The sequence below is a fragment of the Protopterus annectens genome, chromosome 2.part0 (assembly GCF_019279795.1).
Source record: "Protopterus annectens isolate FY-2018-M chromosome 2.part0, PAN1.0, whole genome shotgun sequence".
Lineage (NCBI taxonomy): Eukaryota > Metazoa > Chordata > Ceratodontiformes > Protopteridae > Protopterus > Protopterus annectens.
This window is the reverse complement of record NC_056728.1, coordinates 1,814,487,239-1,814,512,832: the sequence shown is the minus strand read 5'-3', so window position 1 is coordinate 1,814,512,832 and position 25,594 is coordinate 1,814,487,239. Positions and strand designations below refer to the sequence as shown.

The 25,594-nt window shown below is 34.0% G+C and overlaps 1 protein-coding gene across 2 annotated transcripts in view; it reads left to right on the top strand.

The window, feature by feature from the left end:
• The window catches only part of LOC122793640 (anoctamin-7-like), a 2,355,351-nt gene that overhangs the window by 1,056,958 nt on the left and 1,272,799 nt on the right, over positions 1-25,594 (top strand). For both annotated transcript variants that reach the window (XM_044061850.1, XM_044061849.1), the window contains exon 2: positions 4,551-4,671. In XM_044061850.1, the coding sequence (XP_043917785.1) occupies positions 4,551-4,671 (121 nt within the window). The remainder of the gene's footprint in view (positions 1-4,550; positions 4,672-25,594) is intronic.

The window sequence follows — 25,594 nt, the reverse complement described above, 5'->3', positions numbered from 1 at the left end:
GGCACCCCAGCCTAGCATTGAACTGGAGAACCTCTTGCTGTGAGGTGACAAAGCTACAGTTGCACCACTGTGTCATCCATTTTATATTTGTTTGTCTGCTCCTGCTACCTTCCCATGTCCCTCTATCTTTTCAACAACTATCCTTCTTTATCTACTCTACCTGTCCTTCTTACATATATTGAAAATAGCTCTTTACTCCATAGTAAATGCCCTTCATTTCCACATCTGTTACATGATTAGCCTCATTAATTTGTCTGCTTGCAATTTGCTCCTTTCCTGCTATCCTACCCTTGTCTTTCCTCTTCATTTGAATGATCACTGGGATTGGTACTTCTCTGTGATGACCTTCAGTAGATTGTCTGGGGTAGAAACTAAGTGTTGTTTCATTGTACACATGAGCATGCATGAACAGTGTCTTGCCAACCTTCCATAGTGATACTGTCTACCATATCAGCAAATGCCTGCTTGAAGCTTTGTAAGGGAAATGTTGGTCCTAATACATATATGAGTAGCTTTGGGGCATCTCGTACTAAATGCTTCACGGTTGATGTTATTTAGCACTATGTAGGTCTGCTGTGCTTATCTATGAATCCTGGCTTTGGTGTAAAGCCTTCAATTTTCTGGCTATCGAAAATGTGAAATACTGTATTCTGTCAGCATTCAAATGTTCTGTGGAACATCACATTCACATAGAAGCCATTTTGTAAACGGAAGGTGAGCTGCTTCTCCATGACAAATTTACTTCATTAAAATGGAAACAAATCATACAAATGGGAATGATTAGCCAATGCCCAGACACAAACTAGTTAAAGAAAGGAAGCACATTTCAAATGTCAGAATAATCTAATAAATAATATCAAGAAGAAAAGTCTTTAAGTTAATTGAGCTAGACTATAATTCAGATCTGCCTTCTGAACTACACCTTTTGTGGCTTTCTCTGCAAAATTAGCATACATTCAGGTATATATCTATATATATATATATATGTGTGTGTGTGTGTGTATGTGTGTGTGTGTGTGTGTGTGTGTGTGTGTGTGTGTGTGTGCTTTCTCCTTGGCCCAAAATACCTTATTACCTCAATCTGACTAAAACACTACAATGAGCTCAACTTGCTGGTTTCCTACATGGGCTAGGGCATCTCTTCTACTCAACACTCTCACATTCAAAAATTCTTAATGAAAGATACTGATCCCTTCTCCTTAAATTGAACATCAGAGCTGTTGAACATGCTACACTTAAAGAAATCCCAATCCCTCAGAGCCACACGCTCCAGGGATCTAAACATTGTCATCACAATGAACAAGACATGCTGGAGGGATAGGTTCCTGACCCAGAGACTCCACAGACTCTGGAATAGACTGCCCATACATGTCAAGTAGAGCGCCTGTTTGGCCCTCTTCAAAAGGAACCTTGATGCTTGTATGGGAGAAAGGAAATTCACCCCGGGGATCACATCAGTTGCCCTGCTAGACAGGGGTCCAGGGAAGTAAATAGTGTGGGAAGAAATAGCCTGGGAATTGTTATGGCTAGGCTTGTATAGGCCCTAGGGCTGATAGCCTAGTACCAACCTATGAACCTATGAATCAGGAGTAATAGTTACTGTTTTAGGGACATGAAATCCATTCAGTTAATAAAGCCATCATTTTATCTTTCAACCTATGAAGAGGCATTCTCCAGAATTGAATCTAGTTTAGCATCCCAGGTAAGATTAAGGAAATTAGTCGATTTCAATCAAACAAAAAGTCTCTACAGTCTCACCCTGTAAAAGGAAATAATTATAGCTGCTTTATCAGTACTAGATGGGAACTATAAAGCATGTGTCAATCATACTGCGCAATGTTTAACATACTCTGTTGCAGATCAGAAGAGTAAATCTCCTGACGTCTCCCTTTTTAATGTGTATTTTTTTGCTTTTGAATTTAATTTGTTACAATTACTTACAATGTTTGCTGTGTATGTATTGTTGCACATCAGTAGTTCAATATTGCACATGTTAATATTATAGTTATATTTGTTATAATCCTTTCTTTATTCATAGATTATATGTAATCCATCTCTTTTCTAAAAAAAAAAAAAAAAAAAAAAACTCTTATAGGTTCATAGGGTCAGGTAAGTGCTAGACTAGCTGCCCTTGTGGGCCATTTTTAAGCCTAGCCAGTTTCCCTTTTTGTACGTAAATTAACCTATTCTATTTGGTTAGAGTTTAGCCTTACCCATCCCATGGTCAATAATTAAATATAACTCCTTATAATAATTAAAGGGATCATACCATAGATAATTTGAGGGGCCACTGTAGTGCAGTGGTTACAGTTGTTACCTCCCAGCAAGAGGCTCTCCAGTTCAATTCCCGACTGGGGTGCCTTCTGTGTGGAGTCTGCATGCCCGCAGTCTGCAATCACGTGGGTTTCCTCCTGGTGCCCCGGTTTCCTGCCATATTCCAAAGACATGAAGTAGGTGGATTAGACACTCTAAATTGGCTGTAGGTGAGAATGTGTGTGAGAGTGAATGGTATGAATGACCTACTGTGGCAAGGCTAGCCATCCAGTGGTGTAAACCTTGGCTCGAGATGATTGTCACTGCTTAAGTGACACCCCAACCCCATGTACAAAATGGGAAAATGGGGTTGAGGATGGATTGACCATAGATAATTTGAGGGGACCCATTCATGAAATAAAGCATTTATAACCTTCATCTGATCATTAATAGTACAGGGGTCAGTCCTGTAATTTTTTTTTCCTATCCACATTGTGCTTGAATATAGACATATTTATATCTTGTTAATTGCATCTCATGTTTGCTATTGTCTTTGCCATCACAGCGTCATCATGGCTGATAAGGGTCCTGACGCTTGCGCATGTGCATAGGCCAACACAAAAACATGGTGGGCCAATACAGCCACTCCTTATGTCTGTAAAGTTTATTTACATACCTAAAGCATGTTTATACATTTTGTTGTATATCATTTTCAGCAGGGCTGTATTATATTGTTAAGCATCTGACAAACTATATGAACAGTTGCCATTCAAAGTCATATTAAAACACTAAGCTGCTGGTATGGTTTGGTACAAAAGCATACATAACTGGCAATTCGTTCCAGTGTGACACATATCTGCCAAGTCTATGTACTGTTCATCTGAGAATAAAGATATGTACAGTAATTCCTAGAAATAAATGGAATGATGTCTGACTGATGAGATATCCCAGCTCATTCTACATGGTACTTATATTCATACTGCATACTTACATTTGGGTACTTATATTCATACTGCATACTTACATTAAGGTACTTATACTGCATATTTACATCAGGGTACTTATATTCATACTGCATACTTACATTCATACTGCATGCATACATTAGCATACTTACATTCATACTGCATACTTACATTAGGGTACTTAATAATGCATACTTACATTAGGGTACTTATATTCCTATTGCATACTTACATTCATACTGCTTGCTTACATTAGGGTACTTATACTGTATACTTACATTAGGGTACTTATATTCATACTGCATACTTACATTAAGGTAATTATACTGCGTATTTACATCAGGGTGCTTATATTCATACTGCATACTTACATTCATACTGCATACATACATTAGCATACTTACATTTATACTGCATACTTACATTAGGGTACTTACACTCATACTGCATACATACATTCATATGCATGCTTTTATTGGGGTACTTATACTGCATACTTACATCAGGTACTTGTATTCATGCTGCATACTTACATTAGGGTACTTATAATGTATATTTACATTAAGGTGCTTATATTCATACTGCATGCTTACATTAGTGTACTTTTACTGTATACTTACATTAAGGTACTTATATTCATACCGCATGCTTACATTAGGGTACTTATACTGTATACTTACACTAAGGTACTTATATTCATACCGCATGCTTACATTAGGGTACTTATACTGTATACTTACATTAGGGTATTTATAGTCATACTGCTTACACTCTTTGTCAGATTTTAGTAACACAGTATTTGGCGGTCTTAACTGATCATTACTGCAGGATGAAAATTAGTACCACTGTATACAGTAAACAAGTCAAACATAAGCGAGGGCTCGTAAAGTCCAGTAATTTGTTCTGTCAGGAAGGAGATCTAACATAGTTCATGCCTTAAAGATAAGCAGACCACATGCCTTCTGCTGGCAGCAAAGAAAACAGTGCAGCTTCATGTAGTGCAGATGTCAGGCAGTGTTTAGTTGTTATTAGTTACAAGTATTTAAACAACGATTTTTGCTACCTCTTAGTCATCATGTGTCAGAAATGCAGATATCACAGAATATATTGCTCACCAAGTAGGAACATCAGAGCCACATGAAAGTACAGATATAATTGACAGAAACTGATGGCTATCTTAGTGTGCTCACAGTGCAGAAGCACAATGGAAGCACAGATTTAAGAAATATGTGTTATGTAGTTATTGTTGCTTGAATGTTTGAATGAAAGACAGGATCTGAAAAATAAGTGAAAGCCCACCATCACCTCATCCTACTGTCTTTTTCTATGTAGCTGAATGATGAAGAAGATGACGATGATGATGATGATGAACCCATCTACATTCAGTGTGACAGGCTTGGTTACAGATATGACTCAAAGGGAAACTACTTTAGAGATGGAAAAACCAAAATCGGTAAGAGACAGATACTTTGTGAAATACGTAATTTTTATTTATCTTTGTTGTTTCATAAAACACTGGATGCATTCAAAATAAATTCACTGAACCAAGTTTTCATGTTTTGACTCAGTGGCAGGTTAACAAATATCAAGCATGAAGAATGACAGTGATGTGCAAATAGTACTAATAGTACGACTACTGCTAATTTTGGAATTGATTTCTATCCTAGAAACTACTAGATATCATAACAGGCACATGAATATGTATTATGTAACAAATGAAAAATACCAGAGAAGATCATTGCTGGATGAAATACCAAGAAGATTACATTTCAAAACAGTCAGATACAAACACACCTCCTATTAGGTGAAGTTCAAAAATTCAAAATGCAGAGGATGGCAATGACTCATAAAAGTCATATTCAAGCTCTCAGAAAGAATAAAAATAAAACTTCATAGCTCTGTAAGACTAAAATGTCATTTTTTTTTATTTCTAGAAATGAGTCAGTTACTTATGAAATATTTACGGCTAAAATCTTCATGGTATTGCAGTGTTACATGCTTTCCAGGTATAATGTTACCTGCAAGTCTTTTAGTTATTATTTTGGTGGTATCATTTTCATCTCATATCTGTCATGTCCTGGTACTTTACAGCAATGACAGAATGAGAGAGAGAGAGAGAGAGAGAGAGAGAGAGAGAGAGAAATCTCTGAAGTTAGCAGTCTTACTTTACAAATGAGAGAGTGAGAGGGAAGATTAAGGAATCCCAAACTGGTGCGATCCTGATTGCAAGGCAGAGACTTTTTCTGTCTCTTCTACGTCTTCCCCTCCACATGAAACACATGCAGTGGTTTCAGTGTACTTTCTGTATACATACTTCAATGTGCATATTATCTTTTGAAGACGTTCATCCCATGAGCAGTTTTACTGTATGTGGTAGAAATCCCGATCCCTTCCATGAAGTCTAACCAGGAAGAAGAAACTTCATACCACCTCATGAACAAAGGGAATAAATCCTGCAACCACCAGTGCTCTGGAACCTTGCCAAATAATTAAACCTTGCTCACTAGTTTCATAGATGAGAGAACGCTTTCTGGTACATTTATTTATTTATTTATTTTGCATTTGTTTACCGGGGAGGTCCGACTTTACCCAGATAAGTATCTAAGCAATTGATAGCAGCTCCAAAGTCAGTAAATTAATAGATAAGTATCACTTTTTATGTAAAATCACACAAAGTTGTGAACACAGTCCTTCAGGTGTAAAACACAAACCACTTTAAATGAAGCAGTGTTACGACATTTATACCATTCTATAAGCAGAACAGGAATCACTTGACTACAGTTTGCAAATTGCTCTGGCATCCATAAAAGGCTTAAGGGAAAAGTTACATTCGAACATTGTCTTGTAGATTCATCTAACCTCACATGCTACTTTGATTCTGACTTCAGTAATTAATTTGACTTTCTGCTACCTAATTTATTTGTTTGTAAAATGTCTAGTATTTGAAACATAAAATTACTCTTACACTGCATGTTACAGTCATGCCTGACCAAGAATCTCTGTATATTTCCATTTTCTTTCCATAATTTGGATATGAAAAGTCCATTCAGTGCCGACAACATAGAAGGAATTGCACTTGCTGTGAGCATGAGCAATATAAAACTTTACATGTGTCATTATTAATATACATATATATAAATCTTGCACAGTCTCTGTCTTCACCAAGATCCTTTTTCTTCCATTAAGATATTCCTCCAGTGTCTAGCATAAGTCTTTGATGTCAGTCAACAGGATACAACTCCTAAATTACTTCAGCCAGGGAAGGTAGTTATATTGTTATCTATGAACTCTCCTGCTCCATCTAACCTGTATACATGAGTATTTCTAAACTCTTCTCTTGTTTGAAATATTTTTATCTGTCATACAATAACCCTGCCCCTCCCCAGCAAGTTTCTGGGTACTCAGAAATATAGTATGAATAACCACTTTGTTGTGTGGGAAAACTACCTATATGGAATTGTGGTTCAGTGTACAAAATTAACTCTGACCAGTTTTTTTCTGTATTTCTGTAACATTATGTAAAATGCAAGTAAACAACACCTTGTGATTATGTAATAACAAGAGACTCCAGAGTTCTGCATGCATGAACTGACTGCAGCGGATAGTAACTGCATATAATGTTGTAAAACCTTAACTTCTAGAAAATAATTAGCCTCAGCTGCCTTTCTACAATAGAAATGTATGATACCTTAGCTGTACCCATGGCTCTTCTAATTTTCATCTTGCAATTATTTGTCATGTATAAATTAAAGTTGTGGATGTGCTTAAACCTGTGTTATCTCAAGCTTGTATTTGTTTTCCACAAGAATGTTGAAACTGTATGTTATTGCTAGTCAGAGTTGAAAAAGGTACAGTGGATGAGATGACCTAGCCAGTCATTAGACATGTACATAAGCCAATAAAGCAAATCAACAAATAAATGCATAAACAGCATTAGAAGTAAAAAAGAAAAAAAAATAACGTGGATCATTCTGGAGATGAAATACTGTACAGTAGCACAATGCAGTAAAAGTAGGAGGAACAGAGATGGGACTTAATACAACTGGACATATAGCATGAACTAAATATATACTCCTACTGAGGAATTCTGAGTTACTGTACATAGAAAATGACCTTTACCTTTAGCTGCATTTATAAGAGGGGTAACGTATATGTATTACAGAAGATATTCTTTAGGCAACAAGCTAGTAACTAACGCCTTTTATGGTGGCCTAGTGCTACATTTACAAACCACAATGTTGTGGTAGGTGTAAAAGAATGAAACCACTTGTGGATCTGTGGCTTTCAGCACAAGTCAGCATAACTATAGCTGTGGAATGCAGATGCACAACAGCCAGGGCCATGAAAATATGAGGGATGATCTAATGAGGATAGATATAATGGACAATGTGGAAATCCACCCTCTGAAGAAAGGATTGTTATAGGTTATCAGTAAAAAAAAGAAATAACTCAAGATAAGTAATGCAGCATAAAGAAAAAAAAGGTGAATACAAGATGGATAAGTTTCATAAAGAGCTAACATGCGTATTTATTTTCTCTACTTCACCAAGCTAACTGAGGATTTGGACCCCTTACAATGACTCATCATACAAGTAATTATTTTGATACATATGTCATTCCTTTAAAGGAGGCATATAGGGTTGGTAGAGTGGTTGCCCTGCAATAATCAAATTGTGGGAACTTGCCACATCCCCCATTCCCCAGTAGACAGCAAGCAGTGATGTCAAAGCTGATATTTCAGGTATATTCTATAGTATACAAGCTATGCTGTACAAATGTGCCAGAAGCACACCTTTGCATGCTACCTGCCTACTTGAGAGCCTCAGGCTTGACCAGCACATTGTCTGACAATGCAAAAACTTTGCTACTGACACCCACAGAAAAGAAGATGCAGCCTTTGGTTGGACAGTTTTTCTTACCCTCACTAATTAGTTGTTCAGCACCCGTGGCAGTGGCTGAATTTTGGTGATCATCTATAGTATGTGTATTCCATTGGGGTGACAGTTTTTGGACTATATGCCTGTAATGCAAGCAAGCAGGTGAAATTTAAAAGTTAAAATGTGTGAGGACTTTAAACATCAGAGCGGTCAGTTGTGGTGCTTATAGAGGTAGAAACAGGGGCAGAGCTCAATACACTAATCAAAACATTACATGGAGGAATGCTGACAAAGGACTACACTTAGATGAAATAGCTTCCCTTACCGGTGTTTGCAAATCATTTAAGAGAATCACAGGGCATATCCTTGGTGGTGCTGCGGTAGCATTGTCGCCTCACAGTTAGATGTTGTCTGTTCGATTCTCAGTTAGAGCGTCTTCTGTGTGGCGACATGCGTGAATGGGCGTTCCTTCTTTGAAGGTTGTGCGTTAGGCCTGGCAAGCCAGCACGTAAAATCTACTGCCAATCATTAGCGGACCAGAATTCAGCTGTGGCGACCTCTAACCGGGAAAAGCCGAAAGACACAAACAGGGCATATCCTTAGCTGTCAGAGTTCATGAAAATGCAATAAAAGAGCAACAGAAGCACTTTTTAGGCCACAGTTGGCCTTGTAGTAGTTTATGTCTATTAGCTGTAAAGAACCAGCACAGCCAAAGAGAGCATTTGCCTACTCACTCCTTAAAAGCTGTAGAAGGGAGGAGGCTGGTAGTTATAGGACAGTCAGCTTGATATACCTTTTGCAGATTTAATGCAGTTAGGAAAATAAAATGGATGCAGCATGGCAGAAAGAATTAAAACAGAGTAACTTATTCTATGACTCAAAATTATTAAAAATGAACATGGTACAGCATCATGCAAAATAGCATACGATGGCTTGCACAGATTTTTAGCAAAGTATTTTAAACTATTCCATATGGAGAGATGACAGACATCTTAGTAAGGTATGCAGTAGCATTCTGAAAAAATGTTTTGAGATATACAGTTGCCTGTAATGTGTCAGAAAATAACCAGTGGGACATCTCTGCAAACATTGCTCTTACTAGTCCTCATTCATGTGTAGTTAAGGGGCACTGCTGTAGAAATGAAATGACGCATCTATTTCATTTTATATGGCAACAATATTTGCATACATTTGGAAGTGGAGGCATCTAGACAAGATGATCTGAGAGTGAGAATGGTATGAGTGTTCAGAATTACTGCAACTGGATTTCCATACAAAAATTCATACACATACACCACAGAAAAAGAGCAATGAAAAAAAATAAGGCAGAAAGAGAGAGACAGAATAAGGAGGAAGAAAAAAGACAAAAGGCAAGAAAGGGGAAATAGATGATAAAAGAAAAGAAGCAAGAGAGAAAGGGAGATGAGGAAAAGGAAGAATGAGGAGGAAGAAAATGGGAAGAAACAAAAGAAAAGAGAAAAGTGAGGAAAAGAAGAAAGGAAAAAAGAAACAGTATCAATAGGCAAGTAAATAGGCCAGTAATGCAGTAATTATATAGAGAAAGTGAGAGAGAGAAAGAGAGACAGTATAAAACTAGAGAAGATGCCAAGGGTGACTCATATAAATGGGGAATTAAAAAAAAACATTGTTGATATCTTGTAGTAAACAAGAAATAAAATCTACAATACTGAATTAGAAAAAGGATATTAATAATTATATGGACTTACAACATGAAAATTATATATCATAAATCCTCATATCATAGTTTAAGGTGGCAGTAAATACTACAATAATGATGTGATACTTACATACAGTAAGATGGATGAGGAAAAAAGAATATTCCGTAATTTAAATTACATAATGGAAAACACTGAAAGAATAAAACATGAGTGAATTGAGGAATAGATGAAGCAAAAAGAAGAGTATAGTAAAGGATAGAAGTAGAAAAAGGGAAAGAAAGAGAGTATTAAAATGGAACAAAAGGAGTACAGGAAGAGAAAGAAATTACATAATTCAAAAAAGTAGCAGAAGAAGAAAAGAAAGGGGATAAAAAAGGTGAGAGGGTAATATGTTTCCGCCTTTTTTGTTCTCCTGTATTATGGGAGACCTCATACAAGGAAAACAGGAAATAGCATATATTAGTAAAATGCCTAACTATTTTTTTATTGCTCTGCAGATGCAAAGGTGAAACAGTATTTGATACTAAATCTTTGGTTATTGGTTAAGCTGGCTAGATTAGTTTGGTTAGAAAAACCCAATTAAATTAGGAATCAATGAATTTCAAGGAAGTTATATTAATGGAGTTTTATATCACATGTTTGCAACTTAGAATCAAACTATGTGTGCCCATTAAAAATTCAGACACTCTTAACATAAAGATTTGTAATTAACTACTACATTAATACCATGAGAATGAAATAAAATATACAAAACTGCATCATGACAGATATTAATATTTTATCCTTAAAAATAAATAGTATAAATAGTTGACAAAAAGACAGAGAGTACTTAAATATCTTACACTGAATAAACCAGATCCTGTTTTTCTTCATGAAACTCACTTATTAAAATGAAGAAGTAGGAATGGATATTGATCAGTATGATATGTTGGCTACCACTGTGTACAAGCACAAATAGGAAAGTACAAATATTAAGAGAAAACATTTATACCAAAAATGATAAATATAAAAATAATGAAGGAATGTTTGTCATGATAGTAATAGAAAAATCAAACAAACAATATTTTAGTTGGTGAAGATGTACTGAATTTCAGGCCTGTGTGCCAAATATGCAAGAAAATATATCAATATTTAATTCAGTAATATGAATGGGAACCTGACACTAACAGTTCATTTTAATTGCATTTTGGACAGATCTGATTCAGTTGCATGTAAAAAGTTAAGAGTAGTAGAATCAGCTAAGGGACCTTTAGACCAAATAATTAAAATTAAATGACACAAATAACATGAAATACAAAAATTTGTTAATCTTTATTCATTACTTCTATGTATTCAGAACTCAATGAAAATAGAAAAGTCATATCACACGAGCTGGACCCTAAAGTTAAATATTTTAAAATGGTATCCCCCTTACCAGATCATAATGTACTTATCTTCATGTTTACACCAAATTATAGGAAACTAGCTGTGATAAACAGAATTCCTTCATATGTGGCTAAATCAAACCATTTCAAGGACTGACTTAAGGCAGAAATTAAAAACTTTATGCCATTTAATTGGTATGAATATACTGAGGGGCATATTTAAACTTATATTTAGAAAACAAATTGTGGTCTAGAAACAAAATAATGGAATGTGATAAGGAACTACATTATATTAAAAGAATATAGCTAAATTAAAAACACAGAAAGGAGAGAAAATATTTATGGCTGTGGTACTTGTATTAAATTAAATAAAAAAGTTCTCAATCATAAACATCAAGTAGCACTGGTGAAGGTCAAACTATCCTCATATTAGGTGACATCTAAAGTATTACATAGATTAGCAAATAGGTCAAAAAATATTTCAAAACTTAATCAAATAGAAAATATTAGATGCAAAAAATTATAGTCTGGTATCAGAAATAGAAAACATGGATTTGAACTTAAATCATGCTGTAAGGAACTAAATATCAAAAATGATAATGAATAATTAATAGAATATTTTATAAAAAGTAGCATAACAGGTCAAAACAATAAACAAATAACCTATTCAAACCAGTTAATAATATACAAATAGTTAAAAAAGAAAATCTAAGGGTAAACAGACACAATTAAAAAAAGAAACCAAACCACAGGTATGGATTGTGATTTCTGCTAAATATCAGAATGTTATACAATATTGTCAAATAATGTGATTTAAATGCTTAAATATTTCACAATGTTTATAAAAGGTACATTTCAACATTATGGCTATACTTTTTAATTACAGCCATTTTAAACTGAAATAAGAATTCATGTAATTGTTTTTCATATAGTTCAGTGTCATTTTTAAAAGTATGCTTTTCAATATTTGCATTAATATACGCTGAAATATTAAAACTATATATATATATATATATATATATATATATATATATAAACAGCATTACATGAACATCAGACTATGTTTGTATGAAATAGACACACACATGATAATAATAAAAGAGGGCTGACATTTAATAGAGTATACAGATTACAACAAAAGGAATAGATTACAAGCATCAATATAGAAAAAGCATATGATTTACTGTGTTGGAATTATCTGTTCAAAGTATTAAAAGAATTCACATTTCTAACAGTTCTTTATATACAATTACTTATATAATAATAAGGCTTATGTCAAAATCATTGAGCTTCTATCTTAAAATATAACTACTAGAATGTTACAATGCAGGGAATCCCATTGCCACCTTTATTATTGGTTTATCTATGGAATTACTAGTCTATTATACAATATCAGATCATTAAAGGGATCAGCATAAATAAGCAATGTGAATCAAAGTTATTAGTATATGTAGAGGATATCTGAATTGCAGCTGCAAACATAACTGAAGCCAAAAATAACTTGCACATAAAGTAGTTTTAAAGAAATATCTGGCTTTCAATTCAATGAAAACAAAACATGTTTTTAATTCAACAAACTTAAGATCTCACACTAGTGTGCAAATATAACTACATTTAGAATAATGATCAATTAAAATACTTAATAATTTTAAGAAAAATCTGAAAAATGCTGCTAATAAATTATGATATTATTGAAATTGCTAAAATAATAATACTTAATTAGAATAAAATATTCTTTATATTTGAAGGCAGGTATATTTAATGAAAATGATTCTGCTGTTTTAAATACCACATATAATCCAAACAACAGCTTTACTTCCAAATAAGGAACAGATAAAGAAATACATACAATGTTATAGCATTTTATGTACCGTAATAAACATAGAGTAGCATACAAAAATCTTATTAGGACATGTAAAAAAGGAGGGGTAAAACTACCAGCTATGGATTCATGCACATTGCCATCAATGGTTGAAGTTATAATTCTCTAGTTAGGCAACTCAGCTAAAGCAAACTGGAAAGAAGTATATATAAATGTGTGCGATGATAAAAGTCTAAAATATTAAAGCAAACTATTAAAATAATAGGAAATAAGGTGATTATTATTGAAGAATTATTTTGAAATCACTGTTTATACTACAAAATATTTCCAGCATATTTGTAATATATAAATAATATATTAACATTTATATAGCTTATATATAAGCATGCAGAATTATTTTTTCTACATTACACCCCTTTTATGCAATATTGGGATTGATGGAAGCTACCAACAAAGAAAAAAGAATGGAAGGAAAAATCCTTTGGTGACTTAACTGTTTTCAAGACATAAGATTAAAAACAGCAGGTAGTATAATTAAAAGACTTATATTAAATAAAAAAAAAGTTGTATTTTTAAAGTAAAATAAATTAGAATTAGAACACATGGGTATAAATAAATTGTCAGAAATTATTTCTTTTTTTCTTTTTTTGCAGCAAATCTCTTCTTTATTGAAGAATACCAAATGAACCCTTTTTTTCACAAACATTTAACCAGAGGAAACTATTTACACAATTACACATTGTCATACCAACAAAAAAGTAAAAATAAAAGTGTTCCAATAATCCAGGAATGTTTTCTATTTATCATGTTTCGGAAAATGACACCATAATCTATGTTCATATACAATAAAATATCAGATAAGATCTACAGTTTTCCAGGAAGCACAAATCCGTATTAATTAGGGTTCTGTAAATACAAAAGCACAGTGTTTCCATTGAATGGATTCCTAGTAGCCAATATTCTGGTTGCACAGTACTTGAGAGTTTTGTTATAAAGCCTCATGATACTACATCTCTTAACATCTCCTATGCCATTATAATACATAGGCAGTACCCTATCATGCACACATAATCAGTATCTTCATGTGTGCATCTCTAATAACTGAAAGAATTTGTAAATTATGTACATGGTTATTCACCCTTTTTGAAATGTACTTATAAATTTAGTAATGAGCAGATGTATTATTTGGGCACTTCCATTTTTATGACTGATGCAGGTTTTGTTTCAAATGCTTTTAGGAAACCTACATTCAGCAATGTTTATTTGAATTTCATCAGTTATCACCCCTTTTCTCAGAAAAAGTGATTAACGGCCAATTTATTAAGTTGGCCAGTATGGTATCCACTTGGGATTTGATACAACATGAGATAAGTAAACTAGACAATATGTTTATTCACAGAGGTTATCCTTCCAAACCAGTGAAAGACATCTGTTTGGAAGTGGCCACTGACTGGATATTGACAACAAACCGATTTTGGAATGTGGTTGTTCCCTAGTGGGGTCTTTATTATCAAATAATATAAATTGTGAAAAAGAGGACAATAATGTTTATGAATCATGTTTATGGAAAGGTTATGATTGTTCAACATAGTTCTGGTTCGAATAAAGTTATGGAGATAGTGAATAATAATTATTGGAACGTTTTTAAAATTAATGGTAATTTTGTATAAATGTTTGGGACCAAGACGTTTTTTGTTACCAATACTGCTGTTAATTTAAAACAGCACTTTGAAACAGTGAATTCAAGTAACAATGCAGTTGAGAAGGGAACTAAAAGGTGTGGCTCTTGTAATTAATGAATTTATATATTTGATGAAATAGATTTAACTTTAAAGAATGTTTGTGGGAGCAAGGTCTCTTTTTTTTCTGGTTCTTGTGAGACTAAAGGAATAACTTATTTAGCTATTTGTTCAAGTTGCCCTGCTTTATATTTTGGATGACTGAGAGAACTTTTTGGAAACATATTTATGAACTTTTATATGAGGATAATCCAAATAATGCTTTGTACAAGCATTCATTGAATTGCCCCCAGTTTAACAGCTTCAAATTTAGCATATTGGAAAAAATGGATTTCCCTCCAAGAGGAGGCACTTGGGAAACTAGGTTAGAAAACAAAGAGTCACTCTGGCAGCTTAGACTTTAGGAGACAATTCAACTTGGCTTGAGTGAATCTGTTTCAATTATTCCTATGTTAAAATGGGTAGCTAAGTTTTAATATGATTTCTTGTTTCCATATTGATGTATTTTTAGTATTTATTCATGAAATATTTTTAAATCTATTATTTGCATATTTGTACTTGTGTTACATGCATGTTTATGTGCTTTTTAAAGTTCATTGTTATTTAATCCAATAATTAATTAATTAAGGTGGATAGGGTGGTTCTTTATGAGTGTATGTATTCTTCATGATGATGCATCTTCTTTGATTCAGATGAAGTCTTATAAAAAATGGAGAGATGAAAGTGCTCAATCCTAGATCTATTGCTACGATTTATGTTCCCACTTAAACATATTGTTATTTATCATTGCCGGCTTTCCATTGAGTTCTTGATGCCACATTTTTTGATTTTAGTGTTGGATGTTTTTGCTGTGTCATTCACACTTTATTTTGGACATTTTGGAGATTTTACAGTTCTATCAAATGGTCTTTTTGAAGAGCCAAACTGGATTATTTGTGGCATAAAAAAGTAATTAGACACTTTATTTTACTTGGTACATATGAATCTACATATCTTTTTAAGTGCAGTTTGTCACTAGAGAATAATCTCCAATTGAGGATGCACTCCTCCTAGTATGTAATTAAGTTTATGTTGTAAACTAAAGTTAGTTGTGAAGCCAGTTATTAAATATATGAGCTTTAGTAAACATGTAATCAGACCAAGGAGTAGATAGAGTTATTTCACAGAAAACAAACTGTATATTTGAACTGTCTAACATCTCTTTAATGCCAAGAATGGTGCATTTCATGTGATTGAGTGGTATTTGTTTCAAATCATTTATTCCTGTGTGTATAATTTAAATGTCATACCTAGTTTAATTGAAAATGTTCTGGGTAAAAATGGGGTATATCAGTAAGTATTAGTTCAGGTAAAGATGACAGTGTTTGAGAAAACTTGTCAAAGCAATCAAGTTGTAGTGAGACTGATTTTAACAATGATTCTCCCATAATTAAAAATTCATAACCATTTTCCATGTGTTACCAACAGAAACAGTGTGATTACAAGTGGCTGCTGTACCTAAGGTTACTGCTTTTTTCATTTTTGTATCAAAATTATCACAATTATTTTTAACTATAGTGTCCCCATCAGAAATCTCTGTAACAAACAGCAGATCATTCTCAATGTTACTTAAATTCTTTTGTTTTATTGATTGCTTACTCACGATCATACATGACTAAACCACAGTTAAGTTAGCTCAGTACAGTTATCATTAGAACAAAATGTTTGTAACACTATTACTTCTAGGTATAGGCAATTGTTTAGATAGGTCAGTAAACGGTATATCAGAGCTTACAAAAGAAACTGCTTTGAGTTGAACCTTGTGCTGGTACATTTAGGAAAGTCGTGTCTGAGTCGCTAGTAACTTTGACTGACATGTCATCTTTCTCAAAAGAAATGCTGTGAAGAGAGCTTTTACTGGAAGATGGAGAATCTAAATGTTTTTTAGAAGTTTTCCTATGCTTCCTTTTGTGTATTATTAGCTCCTGAACTTTTTTCTTTCTCTTTTTTGGCTATCTACTCCTACTGTAACTTGTTTGTTAGCGGGACTTGACATGCTAACTGAAAACTGCTCGTCAACTGTGGGACATGCAGGAACTGATGGAGTTCCCTATTCCAAAGTATCAACTTCCCCATTCAGTCTTTAATATGTTCAGTAACTGAGATCAAAGCTTTGCTGAAGTGGCAATCACAAGCAACCAAACCATTAATGGTTTTGTATTTCACTATGTTTACTAAATCATAACATCTGGAGTATTTAAAACAAAAACTGCTTGACAAGTTTTTGATATATGCCACATTGCTTGCATTCACATTTATATTTGTTAAAATATCTTCTAATGCATATACATTCTGTGAATCCATTTGTGAAACATAATGAGTTATAAAGTTAAGAAGTAAATGAAAAATCTGTAAAAACTTACTAGTTAAGGTAGAAACCCAGTACAAATAACACTCAGTGTTCAATACTCAGTCACTATTTCACACAAAGACATGTTTGCCATTTTGTAGCAGGCAACCACTGTACCCGTGTCCACTCATGAGCTGGATGAATTTAAATGATAATAGCCTACAGTATAAGCTGACAGTGATTGTCACTAGCTAATCTCCCAAATGTATGTGTTCCCACATCTTGAGAAAGACAGAAGAGAGCACACAAATCAATAAAAGTGTAAACTAAAACAAAAACAGCATATTGGCTACCCAAAAAGCTTTACTCTAGACTGTCAGCAACAAAACAAGCTGAATGACACGTGAACGTCACTGCTTCATCAAGTACAAATTCCCTAGCAGTTGAGTGTTCAACAAAGAAGACAGCTGATTAATGGATCAAACTTGGCAGTATTGACTACAGCACACATGACAATAAACCTCATACTGAGTGCCAGACTCTACAGGTGCTATGTAACCTTTATGTTCTTGCTAATATGGTGAGCTCTTACTTGTGGAGCCAAGGGAGGTTCTTTCTACATACAAACTTGTTAACTAGGCTTGTCTTGATGTTAGAAATGCTTTAATTAATTTCTCTGTTGAATTGAATGGTACCTGAAGATGGAGCAGAGGCAGAGCTATCCGTTCAATAGTTTTTTGTCTCTGCAGAGTTGCAATGTTTGAGGACATATTAAGGCTACATTTGTCATATTTATTTAATTACAGAGATTTGGATATTCAACTTTGTCACGAAACAATGATACAAATAGCTGCTGTAAAGACTTTTATTGTTAAATCAGTGATGCGTGCCTGTCATTTATGTATTGTATACGAGGGAAGATCTTTTAGGGACCATATTACTCTTTATATGTTTTTTACAGGTACTGCACACATATGTAAATTATGCAGGGGATGACTAGTGTTATCTTTAACTACATTTCTTTTATACTGTTAGTTGTTATATGCTATGACTGCATCCCTGGGGTGGGAATTATTTTATAAGTTGTCTGCTCAAGGACTGTTTTGTAGATTAGGTTTCTTCCCAGCTGTAGAACCTTTTCTTTGTCCATAGAGATTCTTTTATAAAGTGTTTGTTTAGATATTGTTGATCAGTTCATAAAGATTAGTACCTGTACAGCCTTTTCTGATAAGCTGCAGGGTCAGTTCTCCAGACCAAAGAAAGAGAACTGTTTAATCGATTCCTTTAAATTAATAATATTGGAATATTACAAGTATTGTCACACCTCCCAAGAGGACTACATGTTTTTCAGTAATAAATGGAAGCCACACATTGTTTTTTTTTCAAGAAACAAAACTGAAACAGAAAGGAATGAAACATGTTCAGATGTACTGAAATGCGTGGTTTGTCTATGGTTGTGCTCAATTGGCTAAAAGAGATGTGTTACTTATGGTTAATAAGTCATTAAATTGGGCACAGCATATGGTTGAAATCAATAAACAAGGATGAGGGCTGCTGGGTAAAATCAAAAATCAAGGTTGTCCCATTATATTAGATTATTGTTTATGGGCCAAATCAAGGTGATCTCAGTCTGGTTAAGAGATCTTCAGGGGCAACTGGAGCTTTAATGAAAGGGAACCCTCAGATGCTAATCAGAGGAGACTTCAATATTATGCTAGACACACATCTGGATAAGATTTCATTTATTAGTGTAATATTCCCAAAGGTTTAAAAAAAAACCTCAAAATGTATTAAAAGTATACAGTTTAACTGACAGCTGATGGACATTACATCCAGAATGTAAAGATTATATGTATGTGGCCCGAACAATTCCATCAGCATGTAGATTTGAATATCTTTTTAAAATTGTTTGGACTGGGTAGAGCATAGAATGTGGGGGGTTATATGATCATAATATGGTGATGTTGGAAGTTAGGAATTTGATGGCTGAATGGGGTAGACCTCCATAGTGGGTGGATGTATCACTGTTAAAAGGAAGAGAAGAAGGTTTATAGGATAAGTTTTTTACTCAAGAAATGTTGGGCAGAGGATCATGAAGGAGCAGATATCTGGTGTATTTATGGGAAAGGTTCTAGAGTGAGCTTCAGGAGTTTTCACAATGTTTAATATGACTGGTTAATAAGCACAGTATAAGGAAGCTCGAACAGTTAGAGAGTAAAATTAATGATTTGGAGCAGTTTTTTTAAGCTACAGAGTATAATGTCAAGACAGTAAGTGCACTAATTTTAAATATTAAAAACTTTTGGATTATGGTAGTTTCCTAGTGGGGTCTTTATTATCAAATAATATAAATTGTAAAAAAGAGGACAATAATATTTATGAATAAAGGGCCATAATTGTTCAACATAGTTATGGTTTGAATAAAGTTAGGGGGATAGTGAATGATAAATACAAAAAAAACAGTGCACCAGGGTGACACACAATAGCGTTTAATAGTACAAAAATAAAAAACTGAACAGAGGTAAGCGCTTTCACAACAGTAGTTGCTTCATCAGACTGATGATGGTCTGATGAAGCAACTACTGTTGTGAAAGCGCTTACCTCTGTGCAGTTTTTTATTTTTGTACTATTAAACACTATTGTGTGTCACCCTGGTGCACTGTTTTTTTGTATTTATTCCCATTTTTTGCACCTTGGTCGTACCCGCAGCCGTTTCTTTGTTTGGATAGTGAATAATAATTTGAACATTTTTAAAATTACTGGTGATTTTGTATAAATGTTAGGGATCATGCTGGCTTTTGTGACCAAAACTGCAGTTAATGTGAAACAGCACTTTGAAACAGTGAATTCAAATACCAATGTAGTTAAAAAGGGGACTACAATGTGTTGCTCCTGTAGTCTATGCACTTATATATTTGATGACATAGATTTAACTCTAAAGAATGTTTGCAGGAGCAAGGTCTCTTTTTTCTGTTTCTTGTGAGACTAAAGGGATATTTTATTTAGCTATTTGTTCAAGTTGTCCTGCTTTCTATGTTAGTAAAACAGAAAGAAACACTGGCAAGGTCCGGCTCTGTAGTTTATTTCACCATTAAGTGCTTTCATCCATGGTAAACAGGACTTTATCAGAATACATAATAGACCCAACCCAACTTATTTTATAACCCAATTACGCCATGTGGCATTTCAATTAAATAATCCCATTAACACAATTATATAACAAACATAACCTCTCCTTTTTGTTTTTTAAAACTATTCAAATAGGTCATAGTAAAACACTTTAACCTTTATCAACATCTAAATAAAAGTACAATTAAAAACTGTAGAGATACCTTAATTAAAACTCAGTGGACAGTGAATAACACCTTGACAAAAAATCCCCCCTCTTGCTTCAGTATTTAATAAACATCTTTCAACTTTCAAATAGCCAAAGAGGCTTTAAGCTTTAAAACACTACTCACTGAAATCATTTCATTCATACCTGGGGGGGGGGGGGCGAGGCATTACATCTAAGCTGCCATCTCAGGGGGGATTTTTTGTCAAGGTGTTATTCTCTGTCCACTGAGTTTTAATTAAGGTATCTGTACAGTTTTTAATTCTACTTTTATTTAGAAGTTGATAAAGGTTAAAGTGTTTTATTATGATCTGTTTGAATAGTTTTAGAAAACAAAAAGGAGAGGTTACGTTTGTTATATAATTGTGTTAATGGGATTATTTAATTGAAGTGTCACATGATATAACTGGTTATAAAATGAGTTGGGTTGGATTTATTATGTATTCTGATGAAGTCCTGTTTACCATGGATGAAAGCAGTTAATGGTGAAATAAACTACAGAGCCGGACCTTGCCAGCATTTCTTCCTTCTGTTTTACTAGTTTTGAGTTGTTTTTATTTTTTTGGTTATTATTACTGGTTTCTATGTTGGGAAGACTGAGAAAGGTTTTAGGAAATGTATTTATGAACTTTTATATGATATTAAAAGGGTAACCCAAATAATGCTTTATATAGACATCCACTGAACTGCCCCCATTTTAAGAGCTTCTAATTTGGTATATTGGAAAAAGTGGATTTTAATCCAAGTCGGGGCACTTGGGAAACTAGGTTAGACTATAAAGACTTACTCTGGCAGCTTAGACTGTAGGAGACAATTAAACCTGGCTTGAATTAATCTATTTCAATTATTCCTGCATTAAAATGGACAGTTAAGTTATAATATGATTTATTGTTTCCTTATTGATGTATTTTTAGTATTTATTCATGAAATATTTTTAAATGAATTATTTGCATAGTTGTACTTGTGTTACATGCATTTTGTGTGTTTTTTTAGAATCATTGTTATTTAAGCAGTTAATTAATTAAGGTGGATAGGATGGTCCTTGCTGAGTGTATTTATTCTTGGTGATGATATAAGTTCCTTGATTCTGATGAAGTCTTGTAAAAAAGTTTGGAGATATGAAACTAATTAATCCTATATCTATTGTTACTATTTGTGTTATTATAGAAGTAGAACATGCCTTCTTTGTAATGCCAGAAGTCTGAGTAACAAATTTAACAAACTTTCCGAAATAGTTGCCAATGACCATTTAAAGATTATAGAAATAACTGAATCTTGGAAATCATCTGACTGTATCAAAAAAAAAACTTGTTGCATATGAATTTTTGATTCATAACTTTAATGGTGGAGGTGTATCACAATGGTCCATAACTCTATTCCATCATGCCTTGGTAAGATGGATGCATGGGCAGAATCTGTAATAGTTTATGTCTCTGACTTGAAAAATGAAATGCACATAATACTAAGTTATTGTTCCCCAAGTATGCCCCCTAAGTAACACTGAGAATATCTATCAAATCTTGAAAAACGTCTTCACAAGAAGTAGCATATCCTAGTACTGGATGATTTCAACTACCCTGGTATTAAGTGGAACTTGTCAAATATTACATCCGATTTGAGAAAGAATTTGTCAATCTTATGTCCTATTATAGACTAACTCAAATTATTCTAAATCCCCTGCATGGGAACAATATTCTCGATCTAAGAATTAATAATATTTCACATAAAATGAGTAGTGTGGAAATTATATGCCCTTTGGGATTATTGGATAATAACACAATATTATTTAATATGAAATTTGGTGCAATAAACAAGGTAAGCACCAACATGGAATCGATGCTTCTGTTTGACTATTAAGTTATCTTCCCAGATCTTCAGAATTACTTGTCATCACTTATTAAATGTTAATGGGCTCTGTTATGGATATCTGTTATTAATTTGGTTGTTGAATAGCTGCAAACATGAAACTTTACATTTTAATCCAGGCAGAGATTCATTTGGTGGAACAGAAATATCAGGAGTATATACAGTTGGAAAAAATGGAACTATAATAAATTTCACATTAGCATTAACAAGCGAAATTTCACTACAACCTGTAAAAAAACTGAAGTTGGAAATTTAAAACACTGAAGACCCAATAAGAAAACAAATTGATCTGTAATTTCCTAAATAAAAATATATAAACCATACAACAACATTAGTCAAAATTTACAAAAATAATTTAATTTATCTCAACTTTAGATTGTAATGGTAGTAGATGTAAAGACTTGAAGATGTATTCTTTTAGCTATAGACATATATGGGGCAAACTAATGCTTGCACACAATATATTTCAGGATCCTGTTCTTCAAATTATGTACAGTATCAGAGTTTTTAGTTGTGCTAAACACACAAGTATAATAAAATGAAATTCATATCATTAATGGGTAAGACTATAGGTGTAAATATATCACAGTTGATTACTAAACTGTGGAATAATATTCCAGCCTGGATTAGGCAGTCTGAACCCTTAGATACTTAAAAAAAAATCTGGACAGTAAGGCAGGGGATAAAGTTTTTGTGCCACTTCTGGAGGAGTCAGTGTTCCTTGATAGCCATAATGCCTGAACACTGTATAAGAACTTATAATTTTCCCTTTTTTTAACCTTGTCCATCTCTGATATGTCTGGGTCTGGTGTACTAAATGCATTCTGAGTGTCACTCTCCTCCATTCCACCATCAGGTCAAACACTGTTGTTGCTCATAAGAATCACAAAGTTTGCAGTATTGAACAAGGAGCCCCTCTCTCTTGATTTAACTGCAGCAAGAGAAGTAAAGTTAACAGCAGTCATCCCTTTATGACTTTTCTTGGCCAGTGCTTTGTTAGGAGATTGAGGATTGGGTTTATCCATCCTCCTTTTCCCCCCTCATTGATGCATCTATGCCCCTTCTACCTCCCTTTCTATAAATTTACCAATCATTTGCTGTGGATGATTATCCAAATATGCATGGGCTTTTCAAAAGAGCTTATGTTACCTTTCAGCTCAATGTTTAAACATCAGGGAAGCAAAATTAACATTTCCCACCCATCTCCTTAATACTTCATATCACTAGTACCATAGCTTTCCTTTTAAGAAACAAAGCATTGCTATAATCAGGTACCCTCCTCCCCCACACACACATGCGAGCACTGCATTATCCACAATCTTAAATGACTGACTTGAATCTCTGCTCTTTCTCAAGGTGAGTTCTCTGTCATTGTAGTCTAGACAATGGGCAATCATATACCTTGGGAATTCCTCTATAAAGTTTCTGGGAGTTACTCTGTGGACTCTCTCCAGTATCAGGGGGCAATTAACTGTAGGGTTTGTTTTAGCTCTGACCTCATAAACAGAAAATAATCATTCTCTTCCTTCTCCCAAACCCACTGACCATTCTAACTGTTCCTGTTCTGCAAATCATCTATTTTCAGGTCAGTGAAGTATATTTTCTGCTGTAGATCTGCTCTCTGAGCTCCATGGCAAGCTATGGCCCCTTTCTGTATCAGAGTCTCTTTCCCCTGAAAAGCAAAAGCTTCTGTGACCTTGTGCAGGGATTTGTCTTATTTTATACTCATCTACTTCAGCAGCACAATATCCTATAAAACTACCTGTATCATTCATTAAGTTAGAAATTGATTCTGTCCCTGTAATATATTCCTCCTATCATGCTCTGTGCTGTTTTCATAGCTGTTACAGGTTATTTCCACCAAGAATACAGCTACTTAAAACTATTACTATCCTAAATTTACAAGTTCTTGTACTGCAGTTAGGCTACAGTAATGCTACTTTCATGGGAAATATCCTCAGTTTTACAAGAAATGACTAGTTAGTTTTAATTTCATGAAATTGGCTCCCTGGAGCATGTAGCTGTTCACACACATATGCTGTCCACTCTCACTCCTGTTTGCATCCCAAAGTATCAAAAGTTCTAGATTACATACACACACACAATGTAATATATAATGTACAAAAGAATAAAACTGTACCCTGAGATCTACATAAAATATTTATCATAAGAATCGATGAAACCAGTCTAGAAATACCAATTTCAAGACATTGATTATAGATCTGATGATAGAGATAAAAAATGAATCTTAGCATCATTCTGGAAAATATGTACATGCAAAGTCATTCATAGAAAATTTCATACATATGAAAAAATATCAAAGATCTCAGGAAGTAATACAATTTGTTATAGTTGTAATGCAAAGGTTAAGAATCAGATTAGAAACATATCCTGTATAAGTATTCTTCCTTACATAATGACTGTGAAGGAATTCAATCATTTCAGAAAGCATTGTGGACAGATAATTTTAAAGAAACAACAATTTTAGTGTTATATAACATTAACATAACAATAACTAATTTTATAAGCAGAAGTTGATTTCTACTGCTCTGCTGCTCACTAGCTATTGCAAGGAAATCAATAACAAGAATATGGAAGCAGAATAACCTACCATTATTCATGGTATTTGTTAATTTAGCAAGAATAGTACACGATAAACAAATACATACTCTAAACAAATTCAATAATATAAACTTTAAATACTGGTCATAGCCCTCCATATTATTAGATTAATACAAAAGTGATGCATGTAGAATTAACAATGAAAGGACTATAAAATGAAAACAAAAGAGGTCATTGTGCCCCTCTACTCATCACTCATCAGACCCATCATAGAGTACAACGCCTCATTTGGGATGTACCTTACAAGACACTTGCAACAGCTGGAAAGACCACAGAAGTACCTCACCAAGAGGATTACTGGCCTCAAAAAGATGCCCTATGCAGCTCGACTGAAGAAACTACAGCTATACTCGGTTACATACCGCCTACTCAGAGGTGATCTCTGCCTGACATTCAAGGCCATGTCCAACCCAGAATTGATGGACATGCTCCACCTAAAGAAAACCATATTCCTTCGAGCCACATGCTCTAGGGATATAAACCTCACCACAACAATAAATAGGACGTGCTGGAGGGATTGAGTCCTGTCCCAAAGACTTCCCATGCTTTAGAACAAGATCCCAATCTGCATTAGGCAGAACACCTCGTTAACACTCTTCAAAAGAAACCTTGACGAGTGGATGGGAAACAGAAAGGTTTACCTCGGGGATCACTTCAGTGGCTCTGCTGGACACTGGCACAGGGAACTAATCTAAAGGGGCGGTGAAAGCCAACACATTCTGGCTAGGCTTATAAATGCCTTCG